We start from the raw sequence: 15917 nt of genomic DNA on the forward strand, positions 1-15917 counted from the left end.
CCCAGTTCACTCTCCTTATTTGGCCATTCCAAAAAGGAAAATAATAGTTAAAATAATAACTTCTCTTAAATGTTTCAAAACAAAATAATTAAAATTTATCTTTGGGTAAACAACCATGAAACTCCATGAGGTATTTATTTTTAAGGGTCCCAGACCCAGGATCTATCATGAAAATAGCTGCATACTTTTGACTCTGCCAAACCTCCCAGTGATGTTACATCACAGGAAGGCTGTGCCCTGTGGGAGCTCTGAATAGCATGCATCCTTTGGCCATTTGGGCACTGGCTTGCCGATCCACAGAATGGCAGCATTTTTCCAGGATGTGAGCTCTACCTAATTATACAGCAACAAGACAATTCACCTGGCCTAACTGGAGGAGGTCATCCAACCCTGACTGAGGACACTCGATAAACAATAAAGAAAAAGACAGCTTGAATGGTCCCGAAGACTTGAAACCTCTCCCAAGGAAAATATCAGAGGTGGTGACTAAATCACTGGATTTCTAAGAAAAGGACAACTCTACCATTCAAGGGATTAAATCTTCAAAGCAGCTATGAAAATAAGCCTCAAAAACCTCCCAGCCCACAAATGTTGTCTCTTTCCCTCCAGAAGGCATGCAAGTAATAAAAGGAATGAAATTAACACTCCCAAATTCCCTGGTCTGAACACTAAGTCATTCCCAACCAAGGCGATAGTTTTAAGCCTACAATTAGCTTCCAAGAGGTGGTGGTATGTTTGTGCCCTATAGTAAAACAATATGGAAATACTATTCAGCAATAAAAAGGAAGTACTGATACAACATGGATGAATCTTGAAACATTATGCTAGTTAAAGGAAGCCAGTTACAAAAGACAACATACTGTATGATTTCATTTATATTAAATGTGCATCCATAAAAGGCAAATCTATAGAGACAGAAAGTACACTAGTGGTTCCCTAGAAATTGGAATTGACTGGATGGCAACAGGTTGGGTTTGGGTTGGGGATGGCAGCAGGAAAAGGTGATTGCTAATAGTTTTTTTTAATAGCCAGGAGGGATTTCTTTGGGGGGGGGAGGGGAGGGGATAATAGAAATGTTTTAAAATTGGGTTCCAAAACTCTGTAAATTTACCAAAAATCACTGAACTGTACACTTACAACAGATAAATTTTATGGTATGCCAATTATAACTAATGCCTTTAAAAAAATTATACTGTTCCACCTCTCTGGGGGTCCAGGAGGACCCCCAGATTATACTGTTCCTCAGCTGTCACGCAGTTTGTAACTTACACGCCCTGTGAATTCAGCTTTTTCCCATTTCCACCTGTATGAGGTTAGGATGAGAGCCAGAAAGAGAAAAAAAAAATCACCAAATCTGAGATTCTGCGGGATCACAACAGACAGCAGGTCTTGGAGTCTGGAATGGCAACCAGGCATAAATCATTCCTCATCTAGAAAAGTAAAATGCAGACGTAACTGCTGCCCAGAGGTCTGGGCCACCTCACAAGCGAAGCCCCATCCGTTAAAGCAAGTGGAACCCACAGGGGAGAATCGGGCTCCAGCAGAAACCAAGTCGAAGGCCAGATCCCTAAAGTCCAAGGAATAACCAATCAGTTCATGGGGTTTCGAACAAAAACAGGGCAGGCGTTCACAAAATCTGGGTTGGCTTTACTTTAGACGTAGGAACTCTTGTTTCAGTAGGAGCACAATGTTGGCAAGTTTTGTTTTTAAGCCGCGTGGACCCACAGGTTGGTAACTCTCCTGGGATCCTGCGTGACCTGCCTGGGCCGAGGCAGAGCCGGGGTTGACGGCGAGGGCCACTGCTCCGACCGTCGGGGACTGTGCTTGGGGGTCCGTCACTCCCCAGCTCGGGGTGGGGACAGCGGCGGACGCCCGAGGCTTGGTGGGGTCGCAGCACGTTGGGCTGCTTCCCCCGCCCAGATCGCAGTGCAGCCAGCGCGCCCTGCGCAGTGGGCTCGGGTCTCACCGGGCGCGTCCCCAGGCGCCTTTCCAGCCGTCCTCCTACACTGGTCTCAACGTCGCTGACGCCGGTCCCGCCGGAGCCCCCAAACCCAGACAAGGGCCTTCGCGCCGCACCTAGGGATGGACGCCGCGTCCAGGTGGCCAGCCGCGCGCCGCGGGGTGGAGGCGCCTTAGTGCCGACCTCACCCCGGCGAGTCCCGGGGCGGGGTAGGGGTGGTGAGGGCGGGAGCTGGACCGCCGCCGCCGGCTCCCGGGGACCCGCTCCCAGCCCCCTCCCCGCGTGCCCCCCGCACAGTGCTCATGCGCGCGGCCCAGCCTTTAAAGCTGCGGCTGGAGCCGCGCTTTCCGCACTCGGGCGCATCCGGGCGGATCCGACGCAGGTGCAGAGCCCTGGACGTTCGGAGCGGGAGTGCAGATAGAACCTTGACGTCTGTATGTCCGTCTGTCTGTGTCTTTCCTTTGTTTCTCCAGTTCTTCTGTCTTCATATTGTCTCTCCCCCCACCCCGCCCCCTAGTCCAGGGTGTGCACATCGATTCTGGGTTTAGCTCAATTTGCAGCCGAACCGTCGCCCCCAGATCGAGAGGGGCGCTGGCCCCGGAGCGGCGCCCCTTTGGTCTCCTCCCCCCTCCAGGCCGCCGGTGGATTTCGGAGGCGTGCGAGATTTAAGGAGCGGGAGCGGCTGGGTGGGTGCGTGGGAGCCTTCCTTCCCCGGGAGCTTCTCTCGCATTCTGTCCTCCAGGTCCGAGCAGCCCTTCGACCATCATGTCTGCAGCCTGGATCCCGGTTCTCTGTCTTGGTGAGTACGCGCCCTTCAGCGCCCCATTTCTCCTCGCGCCAAGCGGGGTGGAGGCTTGAGCCAGCCCTCGCGCTTTTCTCTCTTCGCAGGTGCCTGTCTGCTGCTGCCGGAGCCCGCGGGCAGCGAGGGAGCCGGTGAGTTCCGTGTTTCGGGGCCGAAGAAGCAAGGTTCGGTCCAGGCGGTGGAAGGGGCTGAGGACGAGCAGGTAGAAACGCGCTCAGATCGAGCCCTGGACCGGAGGTGAAGGGCGTGAGGTTTGGAGCCGCTGTCTGGCGCGCCCACTTTCAGCGGTGCAGCCGCCCTGAGTGATTTACTCTACGCTGACTTTACCGGTGTTTCCCACGCCAGGGGGCCCTGGGGTCGGATGGGGCCGTTCTTCCCACGGCCGGGGAAAGAAAGGATCTAGGACTATTCGTTGAGCCCCACCGAGGGGCACGCTAGTCCTAGGCGGTTCCCCTGCGTTTGGGGTCGAGGGGGACCCTCAGGTCCGACTTAAGACTGTCGTAGCCTCGAGAGAAAGAAGCAAACTGTGTTGTCCCACCTTGTTTGACCCCCTGGCTATGTTTCTCCGGTAACCTCTATAAAAAACAGTCTTGGAGGCTCATTCCATATGCGAGAAAACCTAAAAGTTTGTACCACGTGTAGAGCCCCAGTGTGGGTATGTGGTTCGTTGTATTTTCTATAATTTAATAGGCAAACTCTTTTCTAAAATCAGTTGTTTGTTTTCTGGGGAATGAGGGTAAGTATTGTATTGGGCCATATTAGCCCACTCCCACCCCTACTGAAGTCAGTGTTCGCAGCTAAAGGCGGTCCGTGCACCGTCGGCCCTACCTCAGCCAAAAGTGGGAGGAAGGATTAAGGCTGTTTGATAATAGGTATGATTTTATGATTGCCATAGCTACTGTTTTTGGCAAGAGTGTTAACTTCCCCAGATCTCTGAAATGTTTCCGAGCCAAGGAATTGGTATTGCACTTGGCATGCTGCCTTTCTTTTCCTGCCCATGCACAGTAGGGGACACAGCTCAACACAAAGGACACAGCCGGCTCTTAGAAGAGGGTCCTTGTTAGAGGCAAGCTATTCATTTGGGCTATATGACCGGTTTATGACCGGTTTTACTCTGTCTTAGGGGTGGAAAAATGTAACTATTTTGAAAAAGGAGCCCTGGTGTCACGGTGATTAGAGCCCTGGGCTGCAAACCGAAAGATTGAACCCACCAGCGGCTTCTGGGGAGAGAGATGTGGGTCTGCTTTCCTAGAGATTTACAGCCTTGGAAACACTGTGGGGCAGTTCCCTTCTGTCCTGTGGGGCAGTTCCCTTCTGTCCTGTGGGGCCGCTATGAGTCAGGATCAACCCAACAGCAGTGGGTTTGGTTTGGTTTGGGTTTCAGGAAGGTTTTGGATAACCAAATTTCCTGTGTTTGGAAAATGGTATTTAATAACATTAGTCCCACTTTAATATTCACAGCAAGTTGATGAATTGACTATGTATTATGTTATCTTTTTTTTTTTTTTTGTCACTCCACCCAGAGTCTTTTGTAGTAAAAACTTTTTTTTCTTTTGGGTCTACTCTATGTAAAACTTGAGAGTATTCACCTTGCTTTCTAAAAGCCTGATATAGCTCTCTGGGCAGGTCTGGAGAAGAAATAGTCAGGTTCAATTAAGATAAAAATGCCCCATTCTGAAAGGACTAACTTCTCTGTTTCTGGTCCTGCTGGAGTTGCAGAAGGCTCCCTGGACTGCGTGACCTTGGGTAAATTAACCCCATGGCTTTAATTTCCTCCTCTGTGTAAAATGAGTGGTTGAGCTAAAAGACATTTTGAGAATCTAAGCATCTTTTTACCAGTTCGCTGAGATTAATGTGTACTTTTCAGGCACAGTGTTAGGAGGAGATAACTAGGATAAATCCTTCCCTCTAAAGCAAAGGCTGGCTTAGAGAGGTATGTGTGTATGTGTCTATGAAATGTTCCTCAAAGAGTCAGTCCAGATTTGGCATCTGCACCTGGGCAACTATATGCAGCGTCATCAGAACTGAGATTTTTGTATTTCTTAAACCAACGGGTAAGCGGTTAATGACTAATGCTACTTTCCAGTTCTACTGTAATTTCAATTATGTATTTCCAAACTGATACAAACTGAGGAAATTCTCATATTAGACATTGATAGTGGCTGGGGACTGGATTAAATTGGAAAACTGACTTTTAGCTTGCTAAAATCTACTACAAGTCAATGTTCTTAACTAGAAGTGTAGATAGAAATTAGGTTAGTAAAACTTAAATCTCATACCCTAGCTCCTCAACACCACCCCCACCCCCAAGTAAAGTCCAAAGGATGCTTATTACACTCCCCTTTCTCTTCAGTTCCCATAGCTATCACATGCTTTACCAGAGGCCTGGACATCAGGAAAGAGAAAGCAGATGTCCTCTGCCCAGGGAGCTGCTCTCTTGAGGAATTCTCCGTGTTTGGGAACATAGTATATGCGTCTGTATCAAGCATCTGTGGCGCCGCTATCCACAGGTAAACCCAAATACACCAAGGGGAGACAAATTCATGTGTGATCGTTTACCGCTTTAGCCATCCCGGACACCACCCTCTTTTCTTTCTTCTGGTGCCGACTTTGACCATAGAAGTCAGATAACATTTTTCAGGTTTTTCAGAGTATTCTTAAAACACCAAACAAACAAGGGAAGCTTTATGACTAAAGGCAAATCCAGTTACTTCTCAAGGGCTAGATTCTCATGATTCTAAAACGTTTCTAATCATGTAATATATTACTGAGTTCTTACTATGTGCCAGCCATTGTTTTAACTCTCACCACAACTATACAAGGTAGGTACAATTTTACCACGTTTTACAGATGAGGAAACTGAAGCTCATAAATAGAGTTGTTAAATACCTTTCTCAAGCTCACTGTTATTAGCAAGTTCCACAGCTCGGTCTGAGAGCCTAGGTCTGCCTCCAAGGCCCGGATTCATCACCGCTGTGCTATGCTGCCATGGAACGGCCAGCATAACACTGTTGTTGTTTTAATTAAGTCCAAGGGCATGTAGTTAAAGTGAGCAGTTTAGAAAGCTAGGAAAATTGTTTAGAGCTCTCATAGTAACTGAGTCTCTGAGTTGTAGGGATTGGGATAATTGTATACTACAAGCATGTTCTTATCCACACTTAAGAACTTTGACAGCACGAAACCATTCCCCTAGGCAGTTTTGTTCCACAGTAAGCAAGCTTTTAAAAGGCTGGCGTCCTCAGCTGACTTCCCTGCTGAACTGTTTTCTTGATTAATCAGAGCAGTAGATGCAACATGGCACTAGAAGCCAGTTAAGTGCCCCTGAAAAGTGTGGATAGAATCTCAGCCATTATTTTGTGTTGCAGGGGAGTAATCAGCAACTCAGGGGGACCTGTGAGAGTATATAGCCTACCAGGTCGAGAAAACTATTCCTCAGTTGTTGCCAATGGCATCCAGTCTCAAACGCTTTCCAGATGGTCTGCTTCTTTCACAGTGACTAGTAGGTACAATTACATTGTTCTTACCTTTGTGTAAACATCCACCTCCCCCAAATAAGTTTTCTGCATGTCTTAACCCAGCCTCTTTGACTGTGATGGAAAAACCTGTGATCAGGGCTGAAGAGGTCAACTGTGGGTTAGAGTCAAGTACCCACTCAAGCCAGATTTGGGTGAAGCGGGGAGAACGGTCTTGCTGTCAGAAGATAGCCATAGAAACTTGAATTGTCTGCAGTCAGACTGCCCTAACACTTACCTGAACCAAATAGCTAGAGGATTCATTTTGGATGGTCTTTTGTAAAAAGGATATAATAGAGAAGAATCACATTTTGGTTCTTTGAAGCTAGCATGCAGCATATTTACTCCTGCAATCACCAACACCCTATTACATTCAACATTGTTGCTGTCAAGTCAATTCCAACCCATAGTGACACTATAGGACAGAGTAGAGCTGCCCCATAGGGTTTCCAAGGCTGCCACATATTTCTCCCACACAGCGGCTGATGGGTTTGAACTGGCAACCTTTGAGTTCACAGGTGAGCACTTAACCACTGTACCACCAGGGCTCCTCCATCATCCTGTAGGACCCTAAATTAGGTTAATTGTGCTTTTGTGGTGGAGGAAGAGGGAAAAAAAATGGACATCTCTTTATTTTAACAGAAGGCAAAAGTGGTTCCCAGGAAGCGATGGGACGGGCAGTGTCCACAGCACATCCGCCAGCAGGTACGGAATATGGAACCTATCTCTTAGTTGCCCGGCACAGAGTTTGAAAGTTTGGAGACTCTTTTAAGGAAAAAAAAAAAAAAACAAAAACATGATATTGAAGAGAAAGCAAATACCTCAAGATTACTGGTAACATGGGGAAATACACAATTTTATATTTCAAATTCCTTCTCCTTGTATCTTCAATTATGAACTCTGCTGCAAGCATTCTGTTCACGTCCTACTGCTCCTCCCTGATTTGATAAACTGGACTCGGGAACTGATCCAAGTACCATGAACTTCATAACTCCAGCTGCTTCATTAAATTCTCTTAGTTACTACTGCTCTATGAATAAAAGGAATTAATGTATGTCTACTTTGATAACCAGGAATCCCCTTTTCTAAGACCGTGATAGTTTTAAAGCCAAAACATTAGGCTCTAACTCTTAAGTTTCCAATCTTGTTTCAACTATGGGATTTCGATCTCAAAGTTCTGGACTGGAGCCCTATCAAATATGTAGGGCTTCTATGGTGTTAACTTGTTTCTTTGTTGAGCCATTGCTCCCCCAGTCCAGAAAATAATGAAGAAATGTAAAAAAGCCTTTTCAGTAATGACACTCCTTGTCACGGGTTTTTCCTATGTGGGCTTCTCGAGGTGGAATTGTCTTCCTTTTGCGAATGCCAGGTGGTTCCTGTGTTTCAGGTAAACGACTAAAGAAAACACCTGAGAAGAAAACTGGCAATACAGGTAAGAGGATCAAGGTATGGGTTTGGGAAAGTGGCTTTCTCTCTGTGAGTGTTTTAAGTAAGACTGCTAACAGAAAGTACTTGTTTGGATGTTCACAGACTGCAGAGCAGACATTGCATTTCTGATCGACGGGAGCTTTAATATTGGGCAGCGGCGGTTTAATTTACAGAAGAACTTTGTTGGGAAAGTGGCTCTAATGTTGGGAATTGGAACAGAAGGACCACATGTGGGCCTTGTTCAAGCCAGGTACCAATCTTGTTAAAATGGAGGAGCTCTGAATGTTATCTTGAATGATGACAAATGATCAGTCCTTTATTGTGGGTGCATTCACTTCAGTTCAATATAAACATGTGTTGGTTGTGAACAACCTGGATTCCCAAACTATAAGTTCAGGTTTTAAGGCTGCGTGAAAAGCCTGTGTAGGTCTGTGTGCCTCTTCTTTTGAATAAAAGGGTTTAGAGAATTGTATGCAATCCATTTTAAGGACCAGAAGGTAGAACAAAAGGTTCTATTGCTCACACGAATCACCTCTGCATGCCAACTCTACTCAATTTCCAATCTCTCTTTTCTGAAGAGAGCAGTGATGTCAGTTGCTCCTCCCTATTCTGTTATTCTTTTTAACTCCATATTCCCTTGTTTAGAAACCTGAAGTATGACCATTTTATATTATTTATTTGTATAAGTAATATTGATGGCTTTTAGAATTATAAATATGTTTATTATAGAAAACTCGAAAGAAATATAAAGCACAAAGAAAACAGATTTTAAACCATACTCTTTAGAGATCACTGTAAAATGTTTTATTTCCTTTCAGCATTTTAAGAAAATATTTGACCACACATACGTATTTTTTTCAGAAGCTCAGACTGTAATAATGTGTCCTGTTTTCTCTTCCCTTCGTCTTTTGAGCATTTTCTCGTATCACACATATTCATCAAAATGTTTCATAATGTTCATTTGCATAATAGTTTATTTAACCATTCTTTTTTTTTTTTTTTTTTTAATTTTCACTGTTACCAATTACACTGTGTTGGACAGCCTTATATCAACTTCGTGCCCGTCTCTGATTATCTCATTAGACTAGATTCCTACAAGTGAAATGACTGGATCAAATGGTTCTGACATTTCTGAAAGTTGAACCAATTTAAATTACCATCAGCAGTGTATAAAGGTGTTACCAATACTACTGCAAATATTAATTTATGTTTTGCTTATTATGTTTTAAAGTTGGCCCTTAGTCTAGATAGAATTTTTTTGGGTGCGAGGTGAGGATTTAACTTTATTTCTCCATAGTTTAACCATTTGTCCCCATACCTTTTTAAAAATGAGCTACTTATTCTGATTTGTGATACCACCTTTCATATGCAAATTTGGACAAGTCTATTTCTTTAATCCAGGTGCTAGTTCTTGCATCTTTTCTACACTGCTTTGATTATTGTAGCTTTATTCTACATTTTAATATCCCATAGGGCAAATTCCTTCACGTTACTTAAAATTTTCTTGGCTAAATTATTTTTTCAAAATGAAAGCTTGTATAACTTTGTAGACTCATATAAAGACAAATCTTCTCTCTAAACTTCCTATTTTATACTTTTTCTGTTTTAGGAAGAACAGTGTTGTTCTTGTGTGCCATCGAGTCAATTTGGACTCACTGCAATCCTCTAGGACAGAGTAGAATTGCCCCAGAGGGTTTTCTAGGCTGTACTCCTCACGGGAGCGGACCACCAGGTCTCTCTCCCGCGGAGCTACTGGTGGGTTTGAACTGCGGATCTTTCAGTTAGCAGCTGAATGCTTAACCATTGCGTCCCCAGGGCTCCTTAGGAAGAACACTGGAATAGATGAACCTTGCTGAGAGTTTCTATTTAAGCAAAATAACAGTATGTATTAAGGATGCAAAAATAAGACTAATGTCATAAATCATAATTTGGCTAGGTGAAAAGTGACTATAAAAGTGAAAAGGCCATCAACCCATGAAATCTGATTTTGTGACCCAACATTTCACTAGGCATGCAGAAATTTGATGCAATCAATGCTATACTTGTTCCTCAAAAACCTTCACTTAATAAAATGGCTACCGATAATGCCAAGATCTTAAAATTTTGCATGTATGAAATACTAATTTAAAAACTAAATGCAACAAATAACTGTTTAATGGTTTTTACTTAACATGATCTCTGATGAGCACAAACTAATTTATAGAGGTGAGGTGAAATTCTTTTCATATTAAATACAGAAAATAAAATCCAAAAATCATTTAAATATAATTTTAATGTTGGCAAGTATCTATCACTTATAAGAAAAATTCAATACAGTAATACTATTATACTATGTATTCTAATATTGTGATACTTTATAATGCTTTTTCCATTTTTAAAATGCTGACCCTAGTGTAACTCAAATTGCTTCTTCTGACCAGAGACCTGAGTTAACAGATCTGGGCTGTTCAGTGCTTTATGGGTCCTCCACCTGAGCAGACCCAGCTGTACACCTGGTGCTCCCTCCAGCTACCTGGTGCTCAATTTTCAGGCTTCCGTTAAGCCCAGCGCCCTAAGCCAAACCTAGGTTTGGTTTCTTCATACAGTTTAGGCATGGACTTTGGAGCTAGACCAAGCTGAACTGAAAATATGGCTGTTTTATTGAGCAAATTACCTAGATGTTGAGCCTCAGTTTATTCACTTATAAAATAGGGATAATAATTCCTACCTTGCCGTTGTACTCTGCACACATGGAGTCACTGTAAATGAGAAGAGACGTAACAACTAACAACAGTTATGATGAAATGAAATGATGCATGTTAGATGTATTTAGTGTCCTTCAGAATAAACCCTCGGTGTAGCAGTTGCCCTTTTTACATTTCTGAAATATCCCCAGTCATTCAAAGGGGGATGGAGCAGGCCTTAGTTGACAATACTATGAGATTAGGAAACAACCTTGGGTACTGTCTGATTGAAAGATGTAATGTTAAAGGTATATAATGTTGCATGTTTTGCCATTTCAGTTTCTCCCGAATAACATTTTCTTGTTTTTCCACTAGTGAACACCCAAAAATAGAATTTTACTTGAAAAACTTTACATCAGCCAAAGATGTTTTGTTTGCCATAAAGGAAGTAGGTTTCAGAGGGGGTAATTCCAATACAGGTAAGTGGACTTTGGCACCTGGGATGTAATATAGGGGAGGGTTATCAGTGACCAGACATACAAAACAGTATTGCATGATTTTATATAAACAGATATGAAGCTTTTCTTCCTGGCACTGAAATTTTGGTTAGGTCTGCACTTGATCATCTAACTATTCAGTTTATAATAGGAAATGTATGAAAGGGTTAGTTGATAGTACATTTTTTAAAAAGCCAAGGTATTTATAATCATTATTAGATAGGCCATTTGTCAGAGTTAGAGCAGAAGGAACTAGAGTAGTGCCAACCCTCTTGAGACTCCTTATTCTACTAGTCACCAAAGGGGTTAGACAGCGCACATACAGGCGGTCCCCAGGTTACGAACAGATCCGTTCCTAACTGTGCCTTTAAGTGGAATTTTTCAGTTGGCGATAGGTAAAACGGTTCTTATTTAGCCTTACTTTAGTGCAAGAAAAGGCTCAAAGCCTTTTGAATAGTTTAAAAGCTGCATGTGCAGAAAGCGAAGGTGATTGTGATGAAGCTGAAGTTTGTGTCATGAGTAGGGGTGTCATGGATTCAATTGTGTCCCCAAAAAATGTGTCGACTTGGTTAGGACATGATTCCCAGTATTGTATGGTTGTCTTCCATTTTGTGATTGATGTAATTCTCCTATATGCTGTAAATCCTAATCTCTGCCTATGGTTAATGAGGCAAGATTAGATTATGTTAAAGAGGATTAGGGCAGGATATAACATCCTTACTCAGGTCACATCCCTGATCCAATGTAGTTTCCCTGGGGTGTGGCCTGCATCACCTTTTATAAGAGATGAAAGGGAAGCAAGGAGAGTTGGGGACCTCATACCAGCAAGGAAACAGCTCCAGAAGCACAGCATGGCCTTCAGACTTGCAGTCCCTGTGCCTGAGGAGCTCCTAGACCAGGGGAAGACTGATGACGAGGACCCTTCTCCAGAGCTGGCAGAGAGAAAGCCTTCCCCTGGAGCTGATGCCCTGAATTTGGACTTCTAGCCTACTGGACTGTGAAAGAATAAATTTCCTTTTTTTTTTTTTAAGCCATCCACTTGTGGTATCCTGTGATAGCAGCACTAGATAACCCAAAACAAGGGGTAAGGTCATTCGTTTTCAAAGTGAGAGCAAATTTGCATAACATTAAAGGGCAAGTACAAGTCCGGCTTTTCAGAACCCGGGGCCTGCGTGTATGGAAGTCAGTTTTGTGTTCTGTTGATTGATGTGCAAAAAGGAAATGTGAGGCTTCTGAGAGGTGATGGGGAAGGTAATGTGGGTTGTAAAGACAAAAAACCATCTGATGGATAATTAAACGTTCTCATCTGATGCATCTCTTATAGAACAGAGTTCTCTTTAAGTCATCCTCGTGGCATCAAATTGCTGCAGGGAAATAGAAATATCATTTCTGCAGTGGTAAATACTGCTCCAATTTGCTGCTTCTTTTCAAACCTAGGGAAAGCCTTGAAGCATACAGCCCAGAAATTCTTCACGGCAGACACTGGAGTGAGAAAAGGGATCCCCAAAGTGGTGGTAGTGTTTATCGATGGCTGGCCTTCTGATGACATTGAGGAAGCAGGCATTGTGGCCAGAGAGTTTGGTGTCAATGTATTTATAGTTTCTGTAGCCAAGCCTATCCCTGAAGAACTGGGGATGGTTCAGGATGTTGCATTTGTTGACAAGGTAAGGTGGTGAAGGGTATCTTCTGATTGCAGTGACTCAATTCTATAGATAGTGCTGGCTCACCCATATCTGGATTAACTGAATACTCAACATTAAATGCTTTCATAATTCTTAAGAAACAACTTTTGATCCTTTCGGCTATCTTTTGCGTGTCTCCCCCATTAGGCTGTCTGTCGAAACAATGGCTTCTTCTCTTACCATATGCCCAACTGGTTTGGCACCACCAAATATGTAAAGCCTCTGGTACAGAAGCTCTGCACCCATGAGCAAATGATGTGCAGCAAGACCTGTTATAACTCAGTGAACATTGCTTTCCTAATTGATGGCTCCAGCAGTGTAGGAGACAGTAATTTCCGCCTCATGCTTGAATTCGTTTCCAACATAGCCAAGACTTTTGAAATCTCTGATATTGGCACCCAGATAGCTGCGGTACAATTCACCTATGATCAGCGCACAGAGTTCAGCTTCACTGACTACCGCACCAAAGAGAGTGTCCTAGCTGTCATCAGAGACATCCGCTACATGAGTGGTGGAACAGCTACTGGTGATGCCATTGCCTTTACTGTCAGAAATGTGTTTGGTCCCGTGAGGGACAGCCCCAACAAGAACTTCCTAGTAATTGTCACAGACGGGCAGTCCTACGATGATGTCCGAGGACCCGCTGCTGCTGCGCATGATGCAGGTAAGTCCTTTGCAAGGGACGGGAAGTGAGGGAGGAGCCCAGTGAATTTTAGGAGTAAATATGAAATTGAAAATGCATTTTATTGAACAAACACAACGTGACAGGCACTGTTCTAAGAGTTTCACCCCGTATGAACTCGTAATTGTCAAAGCAGCCCTACCAACTTCATTTACAGATGAGGAAACAAAACACAGAAATGGTAAATAACTTCCCCCAAGTCACACAGCTAGCAAGTGGTGAGGCCAGGATTCAAACCCAACCATGTCTGGCTCCAGAGTCCACGCTCTGCACCACTATATTACTAGGAGAAATGCTATGAGAACCATGTCACATGGCAAGGAAATGTTTCAAGCGCCCACGTGTGGCTCAACCTTGGAGTATATCCCCAAACGATGACAGTTCACTATAACCTACTATGAATCTGCCAGTCAGTAATTTATCATCACTTGTAGTAGTTTTCAGTCTGCATGAATTTTCTAAGACGGTAACATCTCCAATGAAGACTTTAATCCTATCTTACCTTTTTTTTTTTCTCTTTCCCTTTGAAATAATGCACACACACTCTGGCGTTATGATCAGGTATAAAGGGTTTTCTTTCTCCCTCACCCTAGCCTTAATATTACTTTTGGCAAAGGGCATTAGTTCTTGAAGACATTAGCATGATGTGCTGCTGAGATCAAACAGACCAACAGTTCCCTTTCCTGGAATATAACTGAGTGACTGGAGTCTAATCATATTTAAAAATAAAAATACTAATTTGGGCAGGGGTAATCAGCAGCCTTGAATTTGTACCTTAACTCTTCTGCATCTTTTTTCTCCTGTGTTCTGTTTAATTCCTAATGACTTGTTTTCTTTCTATACATTACCACCTCTGCTAATGTTCATGTTTGTGTGCTATACTGATACAGGCAAGTTAAACTATATATCTAGCTTTTAAAAGTATTTTATGCAGCAGCAGCTAACTTGTGTTCAAGTGAAAACCTATTTACTATATAAGAAATTGCTCCAAGTACCTTTTACATTATCTAAACCAGCTTTTTAATCTTCACAACTCTGGGCACTCTATACCACTAGAAGGGGAATGAAGGCTTGGATAGTAGAATAGCTATTACAAAAACTCTCAAAACGTGTTAGGTTGTTACAGGGAATTTCATTCAGCAGAAGATAGATAGTAGTCTACACTAAAAATTTGCCAAATGACCGTTTCTACAATTGAGAATAAGGTGAATCCAACTGATGTAATATCACTCCAGTAAAAAAGTAGTTGGACTAAAAGCCATCTAAGGGAATATAGATGAGAGTGTTTCAGCGTAATTGGAAGAAGCTATTCCGGCTTTATAGAAATTCTCTCTTCGGCTGTTTATATAACCAGATTTTTGCTTTGTGATTAAAGACTGACAAACTGACCACTGGGCACCTGCCAGTGTAACATATGAAGATCAGAATGGAAGAAACAGCTTTCATTACCCAGAGGACTATTCACGATTTCCGAGATACTGCAACTACCTTAGAAAACTTTAACACCATCTACTTGTACCATCTTTTATGCCATTCTTGTTTTATTACACTGGCTTTGACTCCAGTATTAGTGATTAATTGAAGCAATGATAGCAGACAATCCTCTCTTGTGCCACTGTCAGAGGGGAAGGTTTTTTTTAAAACCATTTAACCAGGTATATTTGCTGAAGGGTGGTGTTTTTTTTGTTTTTTATATTTTTGGGGGGGGGTATACACTTTATAAGAGTGACCTTCTATTACTAGTTTACTAAGTATGTTCTAGCATGAATGATACTGAACTTTATCAAGTATTTTTTCTGGGATCAGGGATCATGATTTTTATGGTGAAATACACTGATGGCAAAGCTGGTTTTGACAACTGTTAGGTCACTCTCATCACAGCTGTCAAAACCTACCTAGCAGTTTGGTACAGAAGATTTAATTCTTTAGACATTACTAGGCAGTTTTCTCTGTAACTATGTACAAATGTTTGGAAAATTATGTATACATAATTTTTTATATAAGCTGGAACCTGATTTCAATTCACTTTAAAATATTTCCATTGTAGGTATCACCATCTTCTCTGTTGGCGTGGCTTGGGCACCTCTGGATGACCTGAAAGATATGGCCTCTAAACCGAAGGAGTCTCATGCTTTCTTCACGAGAGAGTTCACAGGATTAGAACCAATTGTTTCTGATGTCATTAGAGGCATTTGTAGAGATTTCTTAGAATCCCAGCAGTAATGGTGGTATTTTGACAACTGAAAGAAAAAGTACAAGGGGCTCTAATGTATAAGTTGTATTCACTTAATACTGAAATAATATAGCACATAATAGGATCAGATCAGATACAAAACTACTAAGAGTCAACAGCTGTTTTAAGCAAATAAGCAATCATTTAAAGCTACTACCTTGTGACTACAATTTATAGACTTTGTTCAAAACACTCTGCTGAGGCTTCTTAATCATGACCCTTAGAACTCAGAGAGGAGGCGGTATCATGGACTTAAATTTATTCTAACATCCTTTTTAAATGTATAACTCAATAAAAGAATCTGATACTCAGACCAAAAGCAACATTCCTTCTCTCATCATTCTGTATAGCATATACAAGATCAAACTCCCAGAGTTTCATCTTAAATATCCAGTTCTTAAACACAGTTTAAGTATAAACACTTTGACCTAAGTAGATGTTTTCTTAAAACCAATGAA

The 15917-nt window shown here is 42.6% G+C and overlaps 1 protein-coding gene across 1 annotated transcript; it reads left to right on the plus strand.

Annotated features, from left to right (window-relative positions):
- Nucleotides 1–6077: 6077 nt before the first annotated feature.
- COCH (cochlin) lies at nucleotides 6078–15607 on the plus strand (the record flags this gene model as incomplete). Its single annotated transcript, XM_023546618.2, has 8 exons — nucleotides 6078–6261; nucleotides 6917–6979; nucleotides 7662–7706; nucleotides 7805–7952; nucleotides 10741–10844; nucleotides 12300–12526; nucleotides 12692–13208; nucleotides 15274–15607. Coding segments are annotated over 8 exons (1464 nt in total), but the record flags the coding sequence as incomplete, so codon positions are not given.
- Nucleotides 15608–15917: the final 310 nt, after the last annotated feature.

Source organism: Loxodonta africana, chromosome 10, assembly GCF_030014295.1.
Source record: "Loxodonta africana isolate mLoxAfr1 chromosome 10, mLoxAfr1.hap2, whole genome shotgun sequence".
Taxonomy (NCBI): Eukaryota; Metazoa; Chordata; class Mammalia; order Proboscidea; family Elephantidae; genus Loxodonta; species Loxodonta africana.